Below are 20,924 nucleotides of genomic sequence, written 5' to 3'. Positions count from 1 at the left end.
CAGGTATTTTATACAGCTTACCAATATCAATGTGGAAGGGGAGGGGAGGGCCTTTTAGTTAAAGCTGGAAAATAGTTAATTGGCAATATCAGAAGTGGAATTAAGAGTTATGGATCAGGCTGATTCTGTGTAAGTCCACAAATTCCTTGACATTCCCACTTGAGAGTGTTGTGGATGTGTTTATCCCTATACATTTACAGTGCCCACTAGCATACTGAAAGCCCTGAGAGTACTGAACTGTCCACGGTACCACTATCATCTAGGGAAATGTTGGGGTGAACATTCAGTTTTCAAAATGCTTGCTCTCAGAATCCCTTTACATTGGTGAGGTACTGAAGAATCCAACGAGTTGTTTTTTTTGTTTTTTGGTTTTTTTTTTTTTTGACACTTGTTATCTATCAACATTTTCCACATTAGAAATTAAATTTTTTAAACTTCAAACTTCATCTATTGCCAAGATTAAATAATGGGCAGATTTATCCTTTCACTAGCAACAAAGGCAAATTACACAAAAAACTTCAGGACACGAGACATAAGGCAACAAAGGATAGTTTCTGGGGTGGAGATTAGCCTACAAATAGCCAAAGCTTACTCCTTAGAGAATTGTTAGGATAGACTGCAAGAAGGAAAAGTGTAAGTGGAACTGGAAGCCACCTTGAGTTGAAACAGAGCCGAGAGTGCCAAAGAATCAAGGTTGCTAGTTTGCAGGACTGGAGAGCTGTGCATTGAGAACCTGAGACATGTAGACACCACCACCCCAACTTGCAAGTCTTCAGCTTAGTTCTGAAAAATGCATGTTAGATACCTGTGATGCCGGGGCTGGGAGGTGGAGGGGGACCCACTGCTCTCAGAAAGAAGTCTGCTGCTTACATGGAGCAGCAAAGTGCTTGGTCCCACCAGCAAGATGGGGAAAGAAGATTCCCAGAACTTCAGAGAGTACACAAAAGACCTAAGCCTCAGTAACAGGGAATAATTAGCTCTAAACTGAGCACTGCTCTGGTCTTGCCTAACAAATCTGAAAAGTGAGACCTGAAAGGATCAAATTTGCCAAGAAACTGCATCCCAAAACAAAGCTTAAAAACTGGTCAAGAATATAAAAATAAGCCAGGCACAGTAGTGCATACCTGTAATCCCAGCAGCTTGGGAGGCCGAGACAGGAGAATTGTGAATTCAAAGCCAGCCTTAGCAATCTAGCAAGGCCCTAAGCAACTCCAGTGAGACCTTGCCTCTAAACAAAAGACAAAAAAGGGCTGGAAATATGGCTCAGTGATTAAGCGTCCCTGGGTTCAAACGCAGGTACCAAAAAAAAAAAAAAGAAGAATATAAAAATATCCAGTACCAAATTGTTTGGCATTCAACCAAAAATTACCAGGCATGCAAAGGAAAAAAACATAATGAAGGTGAAAAATGCCTAAACCAACCAGAACTGGCAAAGATGTAAAAATTAGCACATGAGGACATTACATATTTTCAGAAAGTCAAACTATGGAAGATATTAAAGTCTAAACATTGCAGGTAAAAATTATAAAATGAGATGAAAATACACTGGTATAAATGAAACGTCTAGACAATGCGGAAAGAAACATTAATGAACTAAAGGACACAGAAACTCCAAGCATGAAGGAAAAAGAATTTAGAAGAAATTATACGACAATGTCAAGTGATGGAATATATGTGTAACTGAAGTCTCCTGAAAGTGAGGAAGGAAAAATATTTGAAATAAGAACTGGAAGATTTCCGAATATGATGAAAACTAAACCAACAGATGCCAGCAGCATAAGCAACAAGCTCTTCTAATGCCAGAAACGGAAACAATCTGAGTACTAAAAATACTGCCTCCTATTAAAAATACTTGTCATGGGCTGGGATTGTAGCTCAGTGGTAAAGTGCCTGCCTAGCACGAGTAAGGCACTTTACCATGGGTTTGATTCTCAGCACCACATATAAATAAACAAAAATAAAAGTCCATTGTCAACTAAAAAAATATTTAAAAAAAATACTTGTCAATGCTAGTAAATGGCGACAGAAATTTACCTGAGCACAACATTTACATTCAATTCAAAGGCAAAAGAATTTTCAAAGAGCCACATCTGGTTCCTTGAGCTATGACTTGCTGACCTAGTCAAGGGGCATTATGAATGTTTGACTTGGAATTGTGGATTTTCTATTTTAAATGGCACATAAATACATTAAATTAAAAAAAAAACTCTTACATTAAGCACTTGACAAAACTGAAGGTTTACTTTGTAACAAGAAGCGAAGATTTCTTGTCCTGGTTGTGTACAACTTATTCCCAAATACATCTATAAATGAGAACCACATATCCTCATCTCGGGTTCAGTCCACCAGTCTGGCAAGGATTGCCATGCACATGGATAAGCAGATAATGAAGAGGATTAAAGAACCTGACTGGAAGGAACACTGACGGCTTGCTTTATTTTTTATACTGTTCAAAATACTGTTGCTTGAGCTCTAGAGGCATTTCTTTCAGTATTGCAAAAATAATTATGAATTGAATATTATGAATTGAAAACATTTTCATTTAATACCAGTGAGTTCTCAAACCATAAAGAATTATGTGAACAAAAGGATAAGCTCCCTCCATAATTTTCTCCTTTTTAAATTCTCAAAGATTCCTTACCATTAGGGTGTGATCAGTGTTTGGTACGTTTCATTCTGCAATATTTTATTTATTTATTTAAACTTGAGATTTTTTCTGAGGATCCTAATCCCATGAAACCCAAAATTCCTAGAAAAAATGTATTATTTATATTAAAAAAATGATACACACAATACACAGAGAATTAGAAATTACTAGAATACCGACTTCACCTTTTATTTAAGCAAATTTCTATAATCGTTTGCCACTTGAATCCTAGTACTAGGATAATAAATATGCAGAACAATGTTTTCATCTTGTAGGTACCACCATAGTTTCTTCAATATAAGTTAACTGAGTAAAATTAAAGACAAGCACACACTTACGAGTCAATATTTATTCTGATTAATATTTTACAAAATTTTGACATTTAATTTATGTAAGGAGAACTAATTTATTAAACACTTTACAGGTTTTTCTTTCCATGGAGTAACACAGTAAGTAGCAAAATAATACTTGGCACAGTTATAAATAAAGAAAATATAAAATAAAAATACCCATGGCTTAAGTATAATGATGTCATTTTACATCTATTAATATTTCAAATAAATTCCTACAAAGAAAAAAACTATGAATGAAAAAATGCCAAAGAAGTAATTCATGTTCAGAGCTGAGAATTAAGTTCCTATTTGCTAAAAGTATTCAACGAGGCTGATATGAACTATTCCCAAAAGGTTCACCTTCATACATAACTTTAGAGCTGAGTTAAACTGGTTCTACACACAGGACCTACAAAATAATTAAACAGTAAGTTCACTGCTGCATAGTTGGCTCCTGACCATCTGACCATTTATGAATTACAGATATCACTGGTACTATGAAATAGTTTAGTACTAAAGCATTTTCATTGCAAATATTTTCTTTGTAATTACACATTTAGAGATTTTTGCCTGTTCAACTGAGAAACATCTCTTTTGCATTGAAAAGAATACTGTACCACAAAGAAAGAACATGGTAACAACATTCTTTTCAAACTCAGAAAACCACCAGTCATTAAGTTGATTAAAATGTATTTGATAAATTGCAACTGAGTCTTCAGATGAAGTGGCCCATAACAATAAAATTAAACAAATAATAGCATTTTATAAATAACTTTGAATTTAAAAATTTTCAGAAATTTCCCCCAATTAGTTAAAACTAGCAGACACATTTGTAAAGTTAACCATTTTCTTTTTAACATTCTATGACAAAATGGCACAATGCTATTGCCACCACACACCCATCTCTTCCCTTTTCAAAAATAAAGGACATAGGCCAATTTTCTAATATTAAAACACCCAGATACATTAAGGATAATCTTTTTTGATGTGTGACTATGGTCAAAGAAACTACTATATAAAAATGGTAGTAGTTGGAAATACTGAACATCAACTATATACATTTTCACTGCTCCTCTTACTAAGGCAAGGGGCGGGTATACCACTAGATTGCTTTAATGCCTGTATCTGCATTTTACAGGGAATACTAATTTTACCAAGCATCAGACATGCAGTGAACTTGCAGGGTATAATGCCTATTAACAGCAATATTGAACATCACTAGAAGCTCATTAATTATCTCCCTTTTCTTTTTGGTTGGATAAAATGAAATCAGCAGCTTTAAAAACACTAACACATATTGACATAAAGAGAAAACTATTTGATAAATTATTTATATACAGATACACATTCTTTACACTGGTCTAGGATCTGTCGTCAGTCTGACTATCCTTCCTCCCTCCTAGCCCACCCCATTCCCTCTCACAGGTTTCCCACGGGTTGCTTGAACCACAGTTTGCTACAGCATTTAAGAGGACTAAACCAAGTCTCACTTTGTAAACAATATTCATGGAAGCAGTGACTAGTAAGTAGTTCACCATGAAGGTATGGAAATGCTGCAACAAAAATTGATCAGTGCATCACATTTAACAATAAGGAAATATTTCTGAACTTGTTTCGGACAGCATTAACAAACTTTAAAACATATTCAATATTGAGAAAATTGAAATCATCTTGGAGATTAAATCCTGCTTTCTGATAGGTCATTTTTAAAAACCAGAAATAATACCATTAGCTTTTCTTTATTCCCATGTGCTATGTACAGAGATCATGCTCCAACTATAGCTTAAACTCTGTTATTTTGTCTATATTTTGCAGCTCAGAATTTTAAAAAAGTATATCCACTTACCTCTATTACTAAGAATTTTTGCATTAGCTTATTTATTTTGCCTTTTCTTGAAAATCTCACCTCAACTCTTAAAAATTGGACTGTTTGCACATCAAATTAAATTCTAATTTATGCTTCACTGGATAATATCTGCTAGTATACATTCTATGCAGTGTATCATGCACATAGTAGGGCTTTGAAATTTGAACAAAATAGTATGACTTACTATACTCATGCAAGTGCTTTATTATCAGACCATAAAACCTCAGAGCAAGGTTACTACAAATTATTTCACTGAACTAGAAACATACCAGCATTGCAATGGCTGATAGAAACAAAATATTAGCACATTTCTTGTGAACATTATTTTCTTGTGCCTTTGGAGACACATTACACAGTAGATCCCTAATAAAACCACATGATTTTCATCACAGTATTTACATGTACATTCTAAAATGTACATAATACTAGTCAATCAATTTCAGACAATTTTCCTGGAATTAGATGCACAATACTCGGTAGAATGCATCATAAAATGTAACCATGTAACATAAATTTAGTTTTAGTTAGAAATGAATATTTCTGACCAGTATACCAGATCTGTCAAAAGAATAAGTTCACCCTTTTTTCATGAAAAATGTAATGAGAACAAAACCAGACGTTGAGTATGTTGTGAATTCCCACATTAACAACCATTAAGATTCTTTTTATGGTCTTTATTCTTCCCAGAAGTGGCAGTGTGTTCTGTCCATGTTGACTTTTGTTAATAAAAATGTTGAAGAAAAAAAAAGACTGTAAAATTCACTGTTAGCCCTACATATAGCATGCTATTGTTCAAGGATGTGGATTCGAGTGAGAGAGAGACACGGACAGACACAATTTTCAGGCACCACTCAGCAATATGCTTCATAAGATAAAGATGTTGCTACACAAGCTGGTACCCAGATCCTGATATTTGGTCATATTCTATTGTATATTGTCTGGTCCAGTCCACGATAACAGGACGAAAGAGGCCACAGCATCGAAATTCAAAGAAGTCTATAATATTCCTTACACATCCATGGCTATAAATGGCCACCCAAAAAGAAAAAAAAATAATTAATACAAATGATTTAATGTGAGTTCAACATAATTTTGGTGTTAAATCCATTTTTTTCCTCAAACATAAAAACTCAGGTTAATTGCAAAAAAAGAACCAATTTATCATTATTTTTTTAAAAAGTGAATTATGTTTTCCACAACTCTGATACAATTGCTTTTATTCTTTTGCTAATTTAAAAGGTTGCATTTATTTCATTCCTGTGCCACACACAGTTTTTTGCAGAGGGAGAGGAGTGGTAATGGGGATTGAACCCAGGGGCACTTTAAGACTGAGTTGCGTCTCCAGTCCTATTTTTTTTTTTCAATGTTTTATTTGAAGACAGAATATCACTAAGTTGCTGAGGCTCGCCTCAAACTTGCAATCCTCCTGTCTCAGTCTCCAGAATAAGTAGGATATGCCAATGCACCCAGTGGTCCAAATAATTTTTTATTTGGCAAGGAAACAATTCCTCTCCAAATTGAGAAAGGAAGCAAAAGACAAAATAATTGTATATGACATGAATTTGGCAATAGAACTACTAGTAACAATTAAAAAAGAAATGTCAAGAGTAAGTTCAGGTAATTTTAGAACTTCAATAACATCTTTGTTATTGAAAAAACAGTCAGTTGTACATCTTGTATAATTACTGTACCAATAAGAGAATCCTCTCTTTTTTATATAAAAGCACACTTACTTACTTCTAGACATATGCAATAATTAATAAAATTACAAATACTCAAGGGTAGGTATCAGCTTACACAAAACTCAGTTTTAAATATTTCATGTAATCAAATTAAATATATATGTATATTAAAAGAGATACCACAAATTTATACACAGTTAATGTGATGAATTCTATGTTATGTTATGGTGTGTTGATACACTAACCAATGCTACTTCTGCAGAAATCATAAATTCAGTAGTAATTAAAATCTAGTTTTTATATTGCTAATAAATATTTCCTATTTCACATCTTCTTGCCATACCCAAAACACCTCTCTTCAACATATTCACTAGATTATTACTGTTTGCTCACTAAGGAATTTATATAACAAAGGAAAATATGCAATTTATAAAAATGTACATACTTGAATGGGCTTTCAATAGATGTTGTCGTGACTTTAAAGTGCTTATATCTTCTGGCATTCATTCTTTCATTTGTAGTAATACCTAAACATGATATCTAAAAGGAAAGAAAAAGCAATCTATTATTCTCTTGATTATTTAATATACAAAAAGAAAAAGTTAATTCTCAAGAGGACTAAGATAGAGAGGAACACGAACTGTTTTTAGTTTCCCACTAGGAGCTTATTGAGCTAGTTTACATCATATCATTTTAACTCTGAAAAGTAACCAGTTAAATAGGAAAGATATTTAATAACAGGTCAGTTGGCATTGTGCACTGGAGACACGCAGATACTACATATGCCACCCCTCCATCAGCCTCTTTCAGAATGAGCTTTCAAAAAAATTTTAATTTTAATGCTAAGCATTGTGGTGCACACTTGTAATCCCAGCATCAGCCTCAGCAACAGCAAGGCACTAAGCAACCCAGAAAAAAGGGCTGGGGATGTGGCTCAGTGGTTAAATTCCCGAGTTCAATCCCTGTTACCTGCTGCCCGCCCTGCCAAAATAAAAACCCTTGACTTTGGAAAAACTGATATTTGCATGAAATAAGAGTACTACTAAATGAACACAAAACTAATGGCATACTCAATCTAAGCTCACACATACCCAACTTATTCAGGAATAAGAGAAATAAAATTTTCTTTTGAGAATTTTCTGTTTTTTCATAGTATGAAAAAGGAAAGGAGAAAAGAAGGAGATGAAGAGGAAAAGTAAATAAACAATAAAATTTATCCTTGAAAAGTCACAGTGGTTAGGAAGAGAATACTATCTTTTAAGAAAGGAAAGAGGGGCTGGAGTTGTGGCTCAGTGGTAGCGCTCTTGCCTAGTATGTGTGAGGCACTGGATTCGATCCTCAGCACCGCATATAAATAAATAAGTAAATAAAATAAAGATCCATCAACAACTAATAAAAATATTTTTAAAAAAAAGAAAGGAGAGAATTTTTAAAACAGCACAGTCGGGAGCAAATAATGCACTTGTACCTACCTGGTACATCTGACACATGAGTAATACAGCCACCCACATGAAATGAAAAACACTGTTCAGAAACATCCAAAACATCCAAGGTGAACATGTGGCAATCTGAGTAATATATGTCCAAAATCCATCCTTGGTGTAAGTGGTCTCACAGTGAAGTCCCCAGTCTAAAATCAGAACATGAGGGCCTCACATTCATTCATTTATCATCCAAGCATCTTATGCAGCCATTAATGCTAAAGAGTTATGCTTTTTTACAACTTAAAAAAGGTCTGATGGTCCAGATTTAATTGATGACACACAATGGCAAATGTTTTTACATTTTTAAATAAACCCATTATATTTTAGTGAAAAAAGCACACCCAAGACAAAGGGGAAAGCAGCAGCCAATCTTCAAATAATTACTCTGTATCTTGTGGCAGATTTATTTGACTGGTACTGCATAGACACAAAACTTTAAAAGAACCTTTTCTTTAAATTAAGATGAGAAGTGAAATATTGGGGAAGGGGAGGGGAATTTAATAGAATCACATTGGTAAGGTAAGCTTTTCTAACACAAATCTCTGGCTGGAGAGCTGCTGCAATCAAAAACTACTTTTGTCAGCAGGAAACTGTTCTCTCTCAGGTATGCTGGGCCAGAAAGTAGGTCAAGCTCTTTGACCAAATAGTTCCCTTAATCTCTATTTGAGGAAGTAGCTTCTTTTTGTTCATCAAGGGAACAGCACTGATCATTTTTATTATCTCCAAGGGTAGGAAGACTAATAAACCATCCTTATAGGACTTATTTTTAAACCAGAATCTAATGGTTTATGCCAAGCCTCATTAAGCCCTGAACATACGTTTTCATTTAAACTTTTACAGATTGGGTTCTCAATGTAATAAAAACTACCACTTCCTCTAAAGTACTAAAACCATGTAGTCAAATAAATGACAACATATCTTAAAAAGGTAATTTCTGATACCCAATATTCCTTAATAGACAATAATAACATTCCAAGTTTTGTGCAACCTTAATTCTACATATATTTTCCCAACTGTTTGGTAAGAAAGAGGAACTGGCACAAAGGCTGCATCTACAGACCACCAGAATAAAGCAAGTGTGTGATGTGAAATGTTGGTGTATTTTACCCAGAAGCTTTTCAAAGCTTGTTAAACCATGTTTTCCAGGGGACACACATATTAAAAGGTGGCTAACTGATAACTGCTTATACTATATGTTAAAGATATCTGATAGAACTGTTTTAATTTTTTCTTTATCCTTCATAAGGTGTTCCCCAAACCATATTATTTTTTATGTTAAAAGACTTTTGTCATTATATAAGTAATGTTAATTATAATCTGATTATGCAACATTTATGTTTTAATAAGGCAAAAAACTAATTGTACTCACAAGAAATACAACCATAAATCATCCAGCAGATCATAAAAAGCAAGAAGAATAGGTAGCCCATAAAGTATCTATGGTTGCCTGCACCTGAAGAACAACACAGAAGCAATGTTTTTCAGCTAAGAAAAAACGACTGGTAATACACCTTTGAGGGGTGTGCTATGAAAGGTGTGATTAACTTGGACAATAATAACATATGTTATTTATAAAACGGTTTTCAAGAAAACAAATGTTTTAATAAAATCTTAAAATAAGAATGCTTATAGTTACACAAAGATGTGATGACTGCAATGATATTCACTCTGAAGGCAAGGGAGTCCCAAAGAACGAAATAAATCACAATTCTGACCTTTGCTCTTTTCTTTGTTTTGTGAGGTTGAAAATAAACCTATTTTATAAATCTTATAATCCAGCTTTTCAAAGGTTTCTCTGTGACAGTCACACAATCTTTGTAATGTTTCTCTTCTGTCTCTTCATAAAATCTCCAAGATCATCTCTTAGATCACTTACTTCATCTCCTCAGATAATACCATTCTTCAACCCTGAGGTGTGTTCAGCTATGCATTATTCCTGTCTTTGTACATAACATCATTTCAAGCATGGTTATTGTTTTATTTTTTCTAGCTTAATTTTAAAACCAGTATTAATTATCTCCTTTGCAATTTCACTGTTACCCAACAGAGAGCAGGAACAAGCAGACGTACAGAGAATGGACAGAGATATGAAATCAATCTTTTCTAGACAGTGATTCTGTTAAGTTTTTCCCACTATCTCTTGGTTGACTTGTTAATCAAAAGATAACTAGAAGGATCAAGGATACAGGAATAAACTTTCTGCTACCTATTTTAAGACTGTACTTCATTAGTTACCTAAGTAACCTATGAACAATACATTTAGAAACTACTAATGTAACTTACCTACACAGTTACCCACCCAAGGACAATGATGATCAAATTTCGCTATACAACGGTTGCACACGCCACAATGTTTGGACCTCACTGGTTTCCGTATCTGTTAATAAGCATGTTAAAAGATTATGAAAGACAACGTACTTTATAGAGAAGAGCTGAACATTTATTTTCTCAAAATACAAATATGTAAAATCAAAACTATGTTTTTTGAACAAGATTATATCAAGGTTTCCAAATCAATAAAACCAAACAAAAAGTACTATTCTTTATTATTTAATGAAACTGCAACTACAAAGACTAAAAAGATAAATAAATACATGCATGTATACACATACTCCTACATGTATGTGTGTATGTATATGTGTATATATATACACACACATACATATGTATGTGTATATGTACGTATATACGTGTGTGCATGCATGTGTGTGTATCACTCTCCAGGCTTGTAAGATTCATTTGATTAATGGTCTTAATACTAGTTACTCTAATAAATCAAAATAAATTTTTCTTTAATAATAAAAGAAAGATCAGGTTAGAAGTGAATAAAAGAAGCTTTTATAATTTGAAATCAGTAATAAAAGTGCCTTTCTGATACTAACAATTTCAGCCAAAAATATTAAGGGCACACTTCTATTTAAGTGCCTCCTGAGATTTCAAATTAAAGTTCAACATTTTCCTTGCAGGAATTTATGAACACATCTGAGAAAGCAGAACATGCATATCAAGTTTAGAGAGTCAAAAAGCAAACTCCATTATTCAACCCTTCACAGGCAATAAAAAAATTTATTTGTGATATCTGTTTTAAGTGTTTTAAAAATGCTTTTCACTTTATATTATACTAAGTTAGCCAAAGGAATAATCTTCAAAGGGCTAGTAGTTCCAATATTGGATATATAACAAAAGCTAGAGTTATTAACCCATGACAGAAATAAAATTTACAATAGCCTACATTGATTATATTGGTGTTTCAATAAAAGCTCTGTCATTTCCCTATTACTTTGTTTTTTTTTTTTTTAAAGAGAGAATTTTTTTTATATATATATATTTTTAATTCTCAGCGAACACAACATCTTTGTTTGTAGGTGGTGCTGAGGATCGAACCCGGGCCGCACGCATGCCAGGCGAGCGCACTACCGCTTGAGCCACATCCCCAGCCCTCCCTATTACTTTGTATAAGGTTAGACACTAGTTTGATTTGAGATACCCAGGAAAAGGTATAGGTGGATGTGCAGTTCTTGTATCTACTAAAAATTATCTGTGGACCAAAGAAAAGGATAAACTGTTCTTCATCACTGATGTGAGACTAAATCTATTCAAGAGAAAAGCAGGATATATCAAAGTGCTACTACACTCAAAACCCCCAGCTATAATTCCCCTTGGCTCAACAATAGTCAAAAATTTGAACAACAGGATGAGGAGTTAAGGGGTAACTTGGTCTCAAGCTCCCTAAACATAACATATCCTTAGCTCATTACCAAGTAAATCCTTCTTTTTAAAAAACTCTTTTGTACATGTGCCTTCTTAGGGAACTATTAATCAAAGTGAAGCATACCTAGAGTGAAGATTACCCCTTAGATTTGAATGATTTTATACAGAAAATGCTCTTTACAACAAGGAATTATCTATTCCAAAGTACATAGCTCTTAACATAATTAAATGCTTATGATATAATGACAAAAATAATATTGTTCTTGTCAGATTACTTAACAACAAAACTGCTGTCTGTACTGAGTCACTAAACAGTCATACAGCAAGCAGAACCACATTGCATCCTTGACTTTGTGGAACAGAATAGTATTTCCACAGAATAGCAGTACATGGAAAGATTCTAAACATTAAGAAAAGAATACCAATTTTATAAAAAGACTGTTAATGTAACACAGAAACCTTTTCAAAGAATGCCTTACTGAAAGAATCTATGTAGTACCTTAAAGTTGCTCCCCAAAGTAAAAAAGCATATAAATATTCAAAATTATAACTAGTCAAAAAATTAACTGAAACAAAGAACTCTGTAGAATGAAAGCTATTTCAAAAACATTCTATAATCTTAAATTAAGCCAACAATTTCACTATTAATCAAATGATAAGGAATTAGTTTACCTGCATCATTTAATTTAAAGGTATAAAAGAGCACCTCATTTCATTGTATAATTTGCAAATATTCAAATGTAGAAAAATATGGTTTAACCACTGTAGCAAAATTTTCCAAAATACTTATAAAAAACAAATTAAGACATTAAGATTTAATGCCTACAATAAACTAAAAACTGTATTACTATATTTGACTTCATAAGCAAATACTATTTAATTTTGCACATATCTGATTATATGACATAAATCAGACAACTTTAAAAATCAATAATAATGTTCAAAGCTGCATAAAACAACTTTGCTACAGACAAGTAATACTCCAACTGAAGATGCTATGTGGCCATGTTGTCTGAAAATTTATGTAATGAATTTCCCACTGTGACTTTTAAGTTCAAAAACAAATTTTCTTAAAGCTCAGTGAAGAAATTTATTATGGATTTACAGTAAAATTTTTAAATATTTTACAATTATACTTTTATTGAATTACATTTTAAGATGTAAAAAGAGGAAGAGAATAAATAGCACTTCTGAGTCAGAAGTATAGTCTAGATCTACTATAGGGAAATAAGCACCAGGGAAGGTGAAATACTTTAATCATCTTTCCTTTTGTCCCATGGACTAAATGGTACTTTGTGGGGTGAGGGTTAAAACCGTGCCCAGCAAAACAAATTCTCCTTAATCCCCACCCCCAAGCCTATAATGCTATGCTGCTTTCAGAAGGAAGGAAGAAGAGGAAAAAACAAACAAATACTACCAAACAGGTACTGCAGAATATACTGAGGTCCAGGCTTCCCGTTTCTGCAAGTTCAACTATTGTCTATGAATCAAACAAACAAACAAAAAATTACTTTTTCAGAAATGAATAATGCTCCCCAATTCTTTTGTCATTACTATGAGTCAATGAATATGAAGCTCATCTTTAATGTCCCAAAGTTTTAAGTTCAAAATAAGAAATGAAATGTTTTGCTCACTTACTTCTATTTAACTACAATATGAATTCCTAAGAACATCATGGGAGCAATTTCTACGCAGCCCAGACAAAAGGGTATTGGACCATAAGAATTTGCCACTGTCTTAATCTACCGTGGGCAGGAATAAATCATCAAGATTTGTTTTGTGAATAGAGAATGGATAAAACAGCCCTTAAAATAATCTAAAATGCCTCTAGTCCAATTCTCTACATAACAACTTTTGTGAACTTACTTTCAAGTACCCAGGTTATATTATAGGAGAGATATACCCTGGGTCATATATATAAATATTTTAACTGAACTATCATCAGTTTACTAGTCTTCTATTTATAGTCATTCAACAAATATTTACTGAATGCATGTTATTTGCTATGGATTTACAGAGGTATGCGAGATAATGTCTTTGCCTCTCAAAACAATCACGTTTTATTTATTTATTGTCTTGTAAGGAAAAGAAACATGAAATTATGTAATGTCATAGAATGTTAATGACAGACATCACAAAACTGCCATAGGTGAGTACCAAATAAAATAATCCCAATTTAGTATAAAATTCCTTTATATGCCAAAAGTTTTTTTTCTTTGTACTCTAAATATCAGCTATAAATACTGATACACTGGACAGTTAAACATGTAAGCTGTATTTCCTACCTTTTTCTTTTGCTCTTCTGTAGCTTTAATAATCCCTGGATCTGATTTCCAAGATTTTCCAAAATTGTAGAAAAGTGCAACACTATTGGCAAGGAATGGAAGATGAATAAATAAAAAGTTGAGATGTTCCTCAAGTTAAGGAATGTAAAGCAATGTTATTATATGTAAATTTATAATCCATAAACTTTTACAATATCACCAATGAAAATATTATAAATTTTAAACAAAATAGGTATTTTCCCACTATGTTCATAATTAAATTTAAAAAATTAAAATGTGACTTCCTTATAAATTGTAAACGATGTAGAATTCCTGACACTTTATTTTTTTGGTACTGGGGCTTGAATCCAGGGACAGTATACCACTGAGCTACATACCCAGCCCTATTTTATGTATGTGTGTAGGTAGGCATTTATTGAAGACAGGATCTTATTAAATTGCTGAGGCTACACTTGTGATCCTCCTGCCTCAGGTTGATGGGATTAAGTCAGTGAGTGTGAATATGAATAAAAATTAGGTAAACAGATTAAGCAATCAAGATTTTGTCTGACAAAAATTCAGGGATTTTTTTCATGTTCAAAGTTATTACATATATACTTTATCTATATGCATTAAGATATATTTGTATTTTTACCAAACACTTCAGATATAGACCTATGTATTTTAAAGATTGCCTTTAACTAAAGGTAAGCCAAAAGAGAAAAATTCTCTCCTATGCCTTTTTTGAACACATTCAGTTGATCTTAGAAAATGTATTTATAAAGTTGCTTAGAACACAATAGTTTCTCAGTTCACATTTTTCTACCTAATAAAAACAGAAGAAATGTGCTAGATATTTATAAATATATAAAAAATAAACTAATGTGGCTAGAGCAATGCATTTCTAGAAAACAAAGCATCTGGTATACTGAAATAAACCTTTTTTAAGATATCATTTGGATACAAGAATTATGAAAGAATTTTATAAGACTGTTTTTTTTTACATTATCATGCATATACACACTGTTTATATTTCTCACATACACAGAAAACAACTTCTGGAAGGAAGTCATCCTACATTTGTTTGGCAAATACCAATAACCACTCAAAATGCAGGAAAAGTGAAAAAAGAAAGACCAATTATTATTACCTGCTATATTCAAGAGTGATTTGCCTTTCCTTTTATCCTCCAGTCTTGTCTTTCCCCCAACTTTTATGCCCTTATTCCACAAAATATACTGGCAGAGCCAACAAAAAACAAGTAAGAAGTCAAACTTTCAGCTATTCCTACATTCAGAATCTTCTTGAGAATAGCTGGGTAAATATTATGTAAAAAGAATGTTAAATACTGGCATTACTCTATACAGCACCTTTACTGATTACAACAGTTTCAAAAAATGTTATCTCAATAAACAGATCAGGCTCTTACAGTCTGAATTAAATTTGAGAGGGTCACTAGCAGCCCTATATATGACCACATATTTGACAGGATCATTCAGGAATCAAATATCAGATGAACTTAAAAAATTTCTTCACTTGCTTTCAAAGGCAAGCAAATTATATATCTTCAAATGATCTGAACTCAGTTTTAATAATAGATTAAACAGGTTAATTTTTAAAATTTAATTTTCATTAAATTTTTAAAATTGTACATTCTCTACAAATAGAATGGTTGTTTTTAGTATTAATGTGATTCTTAAACAAAATAAGAGCACATTTAAAAACCATAAAGCCAAAAAACCCACAAAACCAAAAACCACCAGTAATTCTACAATCCACAAATAACTGCTTTATTTTTGGTAATCTCCATGTTTAGTTATAATTAGGATCATAGTATATTTAAGATTAACATAATAAATAACACTGATTAGTCACCATCAATGTGCCACTGAAGTCAAACCAAGAACCCTGTGATAAATCCCGCTGCTATGCCCATTTTATAGATGAGAAATGTGGGCAGAGGCTAAATCCAAGACTGCAGAATGAGTTAGAAGGAGAGCAAGATTTAAAAGCCTGGCATTTATTACCTATGCTATTCTATATAGTGCTCAGAATTTCCTGGGTCAACAAATATTACGAAAAAAATCTATGAACATTTTTGAGCCTTGTTATATATTTTCATAATGTCAAATTATTTTCCAGAAAGATATCATCAATTTATAACCCCACTAGTAATGGCTGTTTGATGACTACCTTTGCATTAGCACTAAGGGACAAATGCTGCTAATTTTAGAGGCAAAATAGTGTTATTTTATCCTTTTAACTTATGATTTTATGCAGAAATAGTCCGTCACTTAGAGACAGATGTTATCGATTTCATTTCAATGTTTATGAAATCATTACATGTAATTAATCAATTTGGATATTATTTTGATGGCTGCAGCTCTCGCTTGATTATTTTAAAAGAAACATATCTAACTAGATTTTCTAAGTTAATAAATTGAAATCCATGCACTAAATTTCTTTATCACTGTACCCAACAAAACAAACCCAAACAGTAAATCAAACGAACTACTCCCCAAAATACTAGTAACAACTTTGGCGAAAGGATAAGCTCTACTATACCATAAATCTTAAAACTGAAGGCCAAGGAAACAGACTATTCTGGTGAGGCAAGCTGCCTAGTGGAGGCCTCGGGCCTGCCTCCACCTATACAAGTAGATTGAAAAATTAGATAAGAAGGCCAAGTCTAAGAAATGTGATCAATTTCACACTAATTCTGCAGTTTACTTGTATCTGCCTCATCTAGAACCATATGTTGAAGCCCTACCCCTCAATGTGACCACATCTACAGAGGAGGTATTTAGGAGACAATTAATGTTAAATGAAATCATAAGGGTAGGGCCCTAATCTAATAGCAGTATAATAACTAAGAAGAATGAGAGATTTCTGAAGACACCAAGAAAATTCCTAAAAACTAGGAAGAGAGCCCTAACCAGAATCCACAAAAAGGGTCATTTTAGATATAACAAAACAGACTGAGACCAAACAGAACCTATTATATAAGTGAACTAAAAAAAATCTGTAAAGATAAATACATGGAGCATAAAGAAACGAAGACAAAATAATTAGAAATAAGAGCATGAACACAAATGGCAGCCAAAGATAATTCAATGTAAGGATGATTTTATGCACAAAGAAGGAAATACAATAAAAAAAAAAGAATTCAGAGATATTACAGAAATTTTTCAGAAAAAGGAAAAACATTCATTTTTGTATATTATATATGTAATGTACATTATGACCTCCATTTTAATATATCGTACTGAAAAGCCATACTGTACTATATTATTAAGGAAATGTGAAGGACAAAGATTAACATCCTCTAAAACTTACTGGTTGTTCTTCAATCATAATGATAATGTCATAGGATTCTTTTTAAAGATCTTTTTAAAACATGTTGCTAAGCAGTTATAAGAGGATCCCCTGAAGAGTAGACATGATAAACAAGTACAAATCTAGAGGCACATCGTTCTAAAATTGAAGTGTCTACTTTTTGGGTGTTTGCTTATACCTATATGCTACTGGAGACACTGTAAATGTTTGCTAGAGACATTTACAAAATTCAAGATCATTGGATAAGAGCAAATATTAATAAGTCATTCACTGATAATGCTTTTTACTTTGAGTTACTACATATAGATAAAAGGTTCAACAGTTTTGAATGAAATAATTCTAAACCTGTAGGCATTTAATGATTTAACAATAAAATGTCAAGCTAAAACCAAACTCAAAGAGAAAACCTCCACATTCATAAATACAGTGGAAAGATTTAACACAATATGCTCTATAAGTGATACTGAGGAAGATAAAAATTTAATAAGGATATATATTCCATTGAGCAGCACAATTAATAAGCTTGATTTTTAAATGCAGAATGAAACATTTTGAAATAGTACATAAAGAACATTTTAACTCTAAATGCTTCTATGAAAAAATAAGGAAAAGGAAAGAATTAAGAAGTTAAAAAAAATGAAAAATTTTAAAAGATGAAAAAGATGAATAAAACCCAAAGCTGTTTCTTTGCAAATAAAGAATAACAACAACAACAACAAAAAAAAATCATGAGTACAACATCCAGTGATAATCACTTTGAAAATTCTATATATTCACTCACTTCCAGTTCTTTCCCTTAGTACATTTTAAAATCAGAATTACTTTGTATATAAAACAGTATTTTTATTATATTCTAGTGAGCCCATATCATTAAATCTTAGAAAAGCATTTTAATGGTATTTAATCCCACTCAATATGTAGTATAACTGATAAAATTATCCCTTTATTCAGGTTGGATATTCAGTTGTTTCCAATTCTTCCCCATTACAAAATATGCTTGAGAAACACTCTTATAAATAATTTTTGATCTTATGCCTTGTATTACTTGCATGTGATTAGAGATCAGAGGGTATATTTAAAGCTCTTTCTACATTGTCAAATTTTCCAGAAAAATTTACAAATTATGTTCACAATGTAACATGAGGACATTTGAAGATACACTGAATCAAGTAAAAAACCTGGATTCTACACCTTTCTTTATAATTAGCTGTCTATATAACTTTGAGCAAAACATACATCTTCTCTGAGTCCCAATATTTCCATCAATTAGAAAACAGCATGAAGATCTATGTGTTTTCTCTCAATTTTTCTGAAAACCAAGTAAAATAATATATCTGAAAGAACTATAAACCAAAAAGCACTGAATAAACATAAAGTTCATATACAGGGAGATAATTATTTAGTGAAAAGAACAGTTACTTATTTTTTCCATATTTTTATTGGTGCATTATAATTAGACATAATACTGGGATTGTTATATATCTATACATGCACATAATATAACAATATAATTTGGCCAGTATCACTCCCCAGTATTTTCCCTTTCCCTCCAACTGATCCCCTTCCTCCACTGTATTGGTCTCCTTTCACTTTTCATGAGATTCCCCTTCGCCTTTCTCTTCTTTTACTCTCTCTAGCTTACACACTAGAGAAAATCTCTGATCCTCGACTTTCTAAGTTTGGCTTATTTCACTTAACATAATGTTTTCAAGTTTCATCCATTACCTTGCAAATGACATGTAAATCTTCTTTATGGTTGAAAAAAACTCTATTGCGTATATATAACAAGTTTTGTCCATTCATCCACTGACAAGACAGCTAGGCTACTGTGAATCATGCTGCTATCAAAATGGGTATGCCTTTATCACTATAGTAGGATGAATAATTCTTGAGGATAAATACCGAGGAGTGGTATATCTGGATTATATGGTGGTCCCATTCCTAGTCTTTTGAGGAATCTCTATTGATTTCTAGAGTAGTTATACTATCTTACAACCCTACAAGCAATGTAAAACTATTCCTTTCCCCCCATATTTAATCTAGCATTTATTATTGTTCATATTCCTAATGGCTGTCATTCTAACAAGATGAAATCTCAGTATAGTTTTAATTTGCATTTTCCTAATTACTGAAAATGTTGAACTTTTTTTTCATAATTTATTGGCCACTTATATTTCTTCCTTTGAGAAGTATCCGTTTAGTTCATTTGCCCATATACTTAACTAAGTTGTTTGGTGGTAAGTTTTTTGAATTATTTATATATTCTGGATATTAATCTTCTCACAAGAGTAGCTAGCAAAGATTTTTCTTACATTCTGTAGGATCTCTGTTTTCTTTGCTGTGCAGAAGCTTTTGATGTCACCCTATTCATTAATTCTTGATTTTATTTCCTGAGCTTTTGGAGTCCTAATAAGAAAGTCATTGCCTCTACCTATATATTGGAGTGTTGACCCTATATTTTATTGTAGGAGACACAAGATTTCTGGTCTAATTCCTAGGTCTTTGGCCCATTTTGAGTTGACTTTTATTCAGGGTAAGAGATAGGATCTAATCTCATTCTTCTACATATGGATAACCAGTTTTCCCAGAACAATTATAAAGACTATCTGTTCTGCAATGCATGCTTTTGTCAAGGATCAGATGACTATATTGGTGAGGGTTTGTCTCTGTATCTTTTGTTCTGTTCCACTGACATGCAATTTTTTATTACCATAGCTCTGAAATATAATTTGTGATGCCTCCAATATTGCTTTTTTGGCTTAGAAGTACTTTAGCTATTCCTTTTGTCCCCCCTTCCCAATGAATTTTAGGACTGTTTTTTCTAGTTCTGTGCAGAACGTCATTGGTATTTTGGCAGGGATTGCGCTAAACTGTATATTGCTTTTGGTAATGTGGCTATTTTAACACTATTAATTCTACCTGTCCATGAAAATGGGAGGTCTTTCCATTTTCTTGTGTCTTCTTCAATTTCTTTCTTGTGTTCTAGTTTTCACCTAGAGGTCTTTCACCTCCTTGGTCAGATTTATTCCTAGGTTTTGTTTGCCTTTTGCTGTTGTTTTCTCTCCCTTTCAGACTATTGTAAATGGGATTGTTTTCCTATTTTCTTTCTCAGCAGATTCATTATTGGCATATAGAAAAACTAATGATTTTCGCATATTGATTTTGTAACCTGCTACTTTGCTGAATTTATTAGCTCTAGCAGTCTTCTAGTGGCAGTTTCTAGATCTTCTAAGTATAAGATCATATCATCTGCAAACAGTGATAGTCTTAACTTCTTCCTTTTCAATTTTTTTCCCTTTTATTTCCTTCTCTTGCCTAACTGCTCTACCTAGAATTTCTAGTACTATATTAAATAGAAATGGTGACAGGACATCCTTATTTTGTTCTAAATTTTAAAGAAAATGCTTCCATCTTTCCCCACTTTGCAATAATGTTGGCCTTTGTCATAAATACAGCCTTTATGATGTTGAGATAAGTTTCTTCTATCCCTAGTTTCTTCAGTGCTTTTATCACAAATGGGTGTTGAATTCTGTCTAAAGCTCTCTCTACAATGATGGAGATAACATGATTTTTGTCCTTAATTCTATTTAAGTGATGAATT

At 32.6% G+C, this 20,924-nt stretch overlaps 1 protein-coding gene across 3 annotated transcripts in view; it reads right to left on the bottom strand.

The window, feature by feature from the left end:
- Positions 1-2,933: 2,933 nt before the first annotated feature.
- Positions 2,934-20,924, bottom strand: part of Zdhhc17 (zDHHC palmitoyltransferase 17) — a 94,739-nt gene continuing 76,748 nt past the window's right edge. Inside the window, exons 11-17 of one of the 3 annotated variants that reach the window (XM_076854896.1) lie at positions 14,009-14,133; positions 13,141-13,203; positions 10,296-10,389; positions 9,382-9,465; positions 8,001-8,158; positions 6,974-7,068; positions 2,934-5,868 (exon numbers count right to left, since the gene is read on the bottom strand). In XM_076854896.1, the coding sequence (XP_076711011.1) occupies positions 5,730-5,868; positions 6,974-7,068; positions 8,001-8,158; positions 9,382-9,465; positions 10,296-10,389; positions 13,141-13,203; positions 14,009-14,133 (758 nt within the window). In that variant the 3' untranslated portion in view covers positions 2,934-5,729. The remainder of the gene's footprint in view (positions 5,869-6,973; positions 7,069-8,000; positions 8,159-9,381; positions 9,466-10,295; positions 10,390-13,140; positions 13,204-14,008; positions 14,134-20,924) is intronic. The other 2 variants (XM_076854897.1, XM_076854898.1) reach the window with 2 other exon arrangements.

Source organism: Callospermophilus lateralis, chromosome 4 (assembly GCF_048772815.1).
Source record: "Callospermophilus lateralis isolate mCalLat2 chromosome 4, mCalLat2.hap1, whole genome shotgun sequence".
NCBI lineage: Eukaryota > Metazoa > Chordata > Mammalia > Rodentia > Sciuridae > Callospermophilus > Callospermophilus lateralis.
This window is presented reverse-complemented; position numbering and strand designations above follow the sequence as displayed.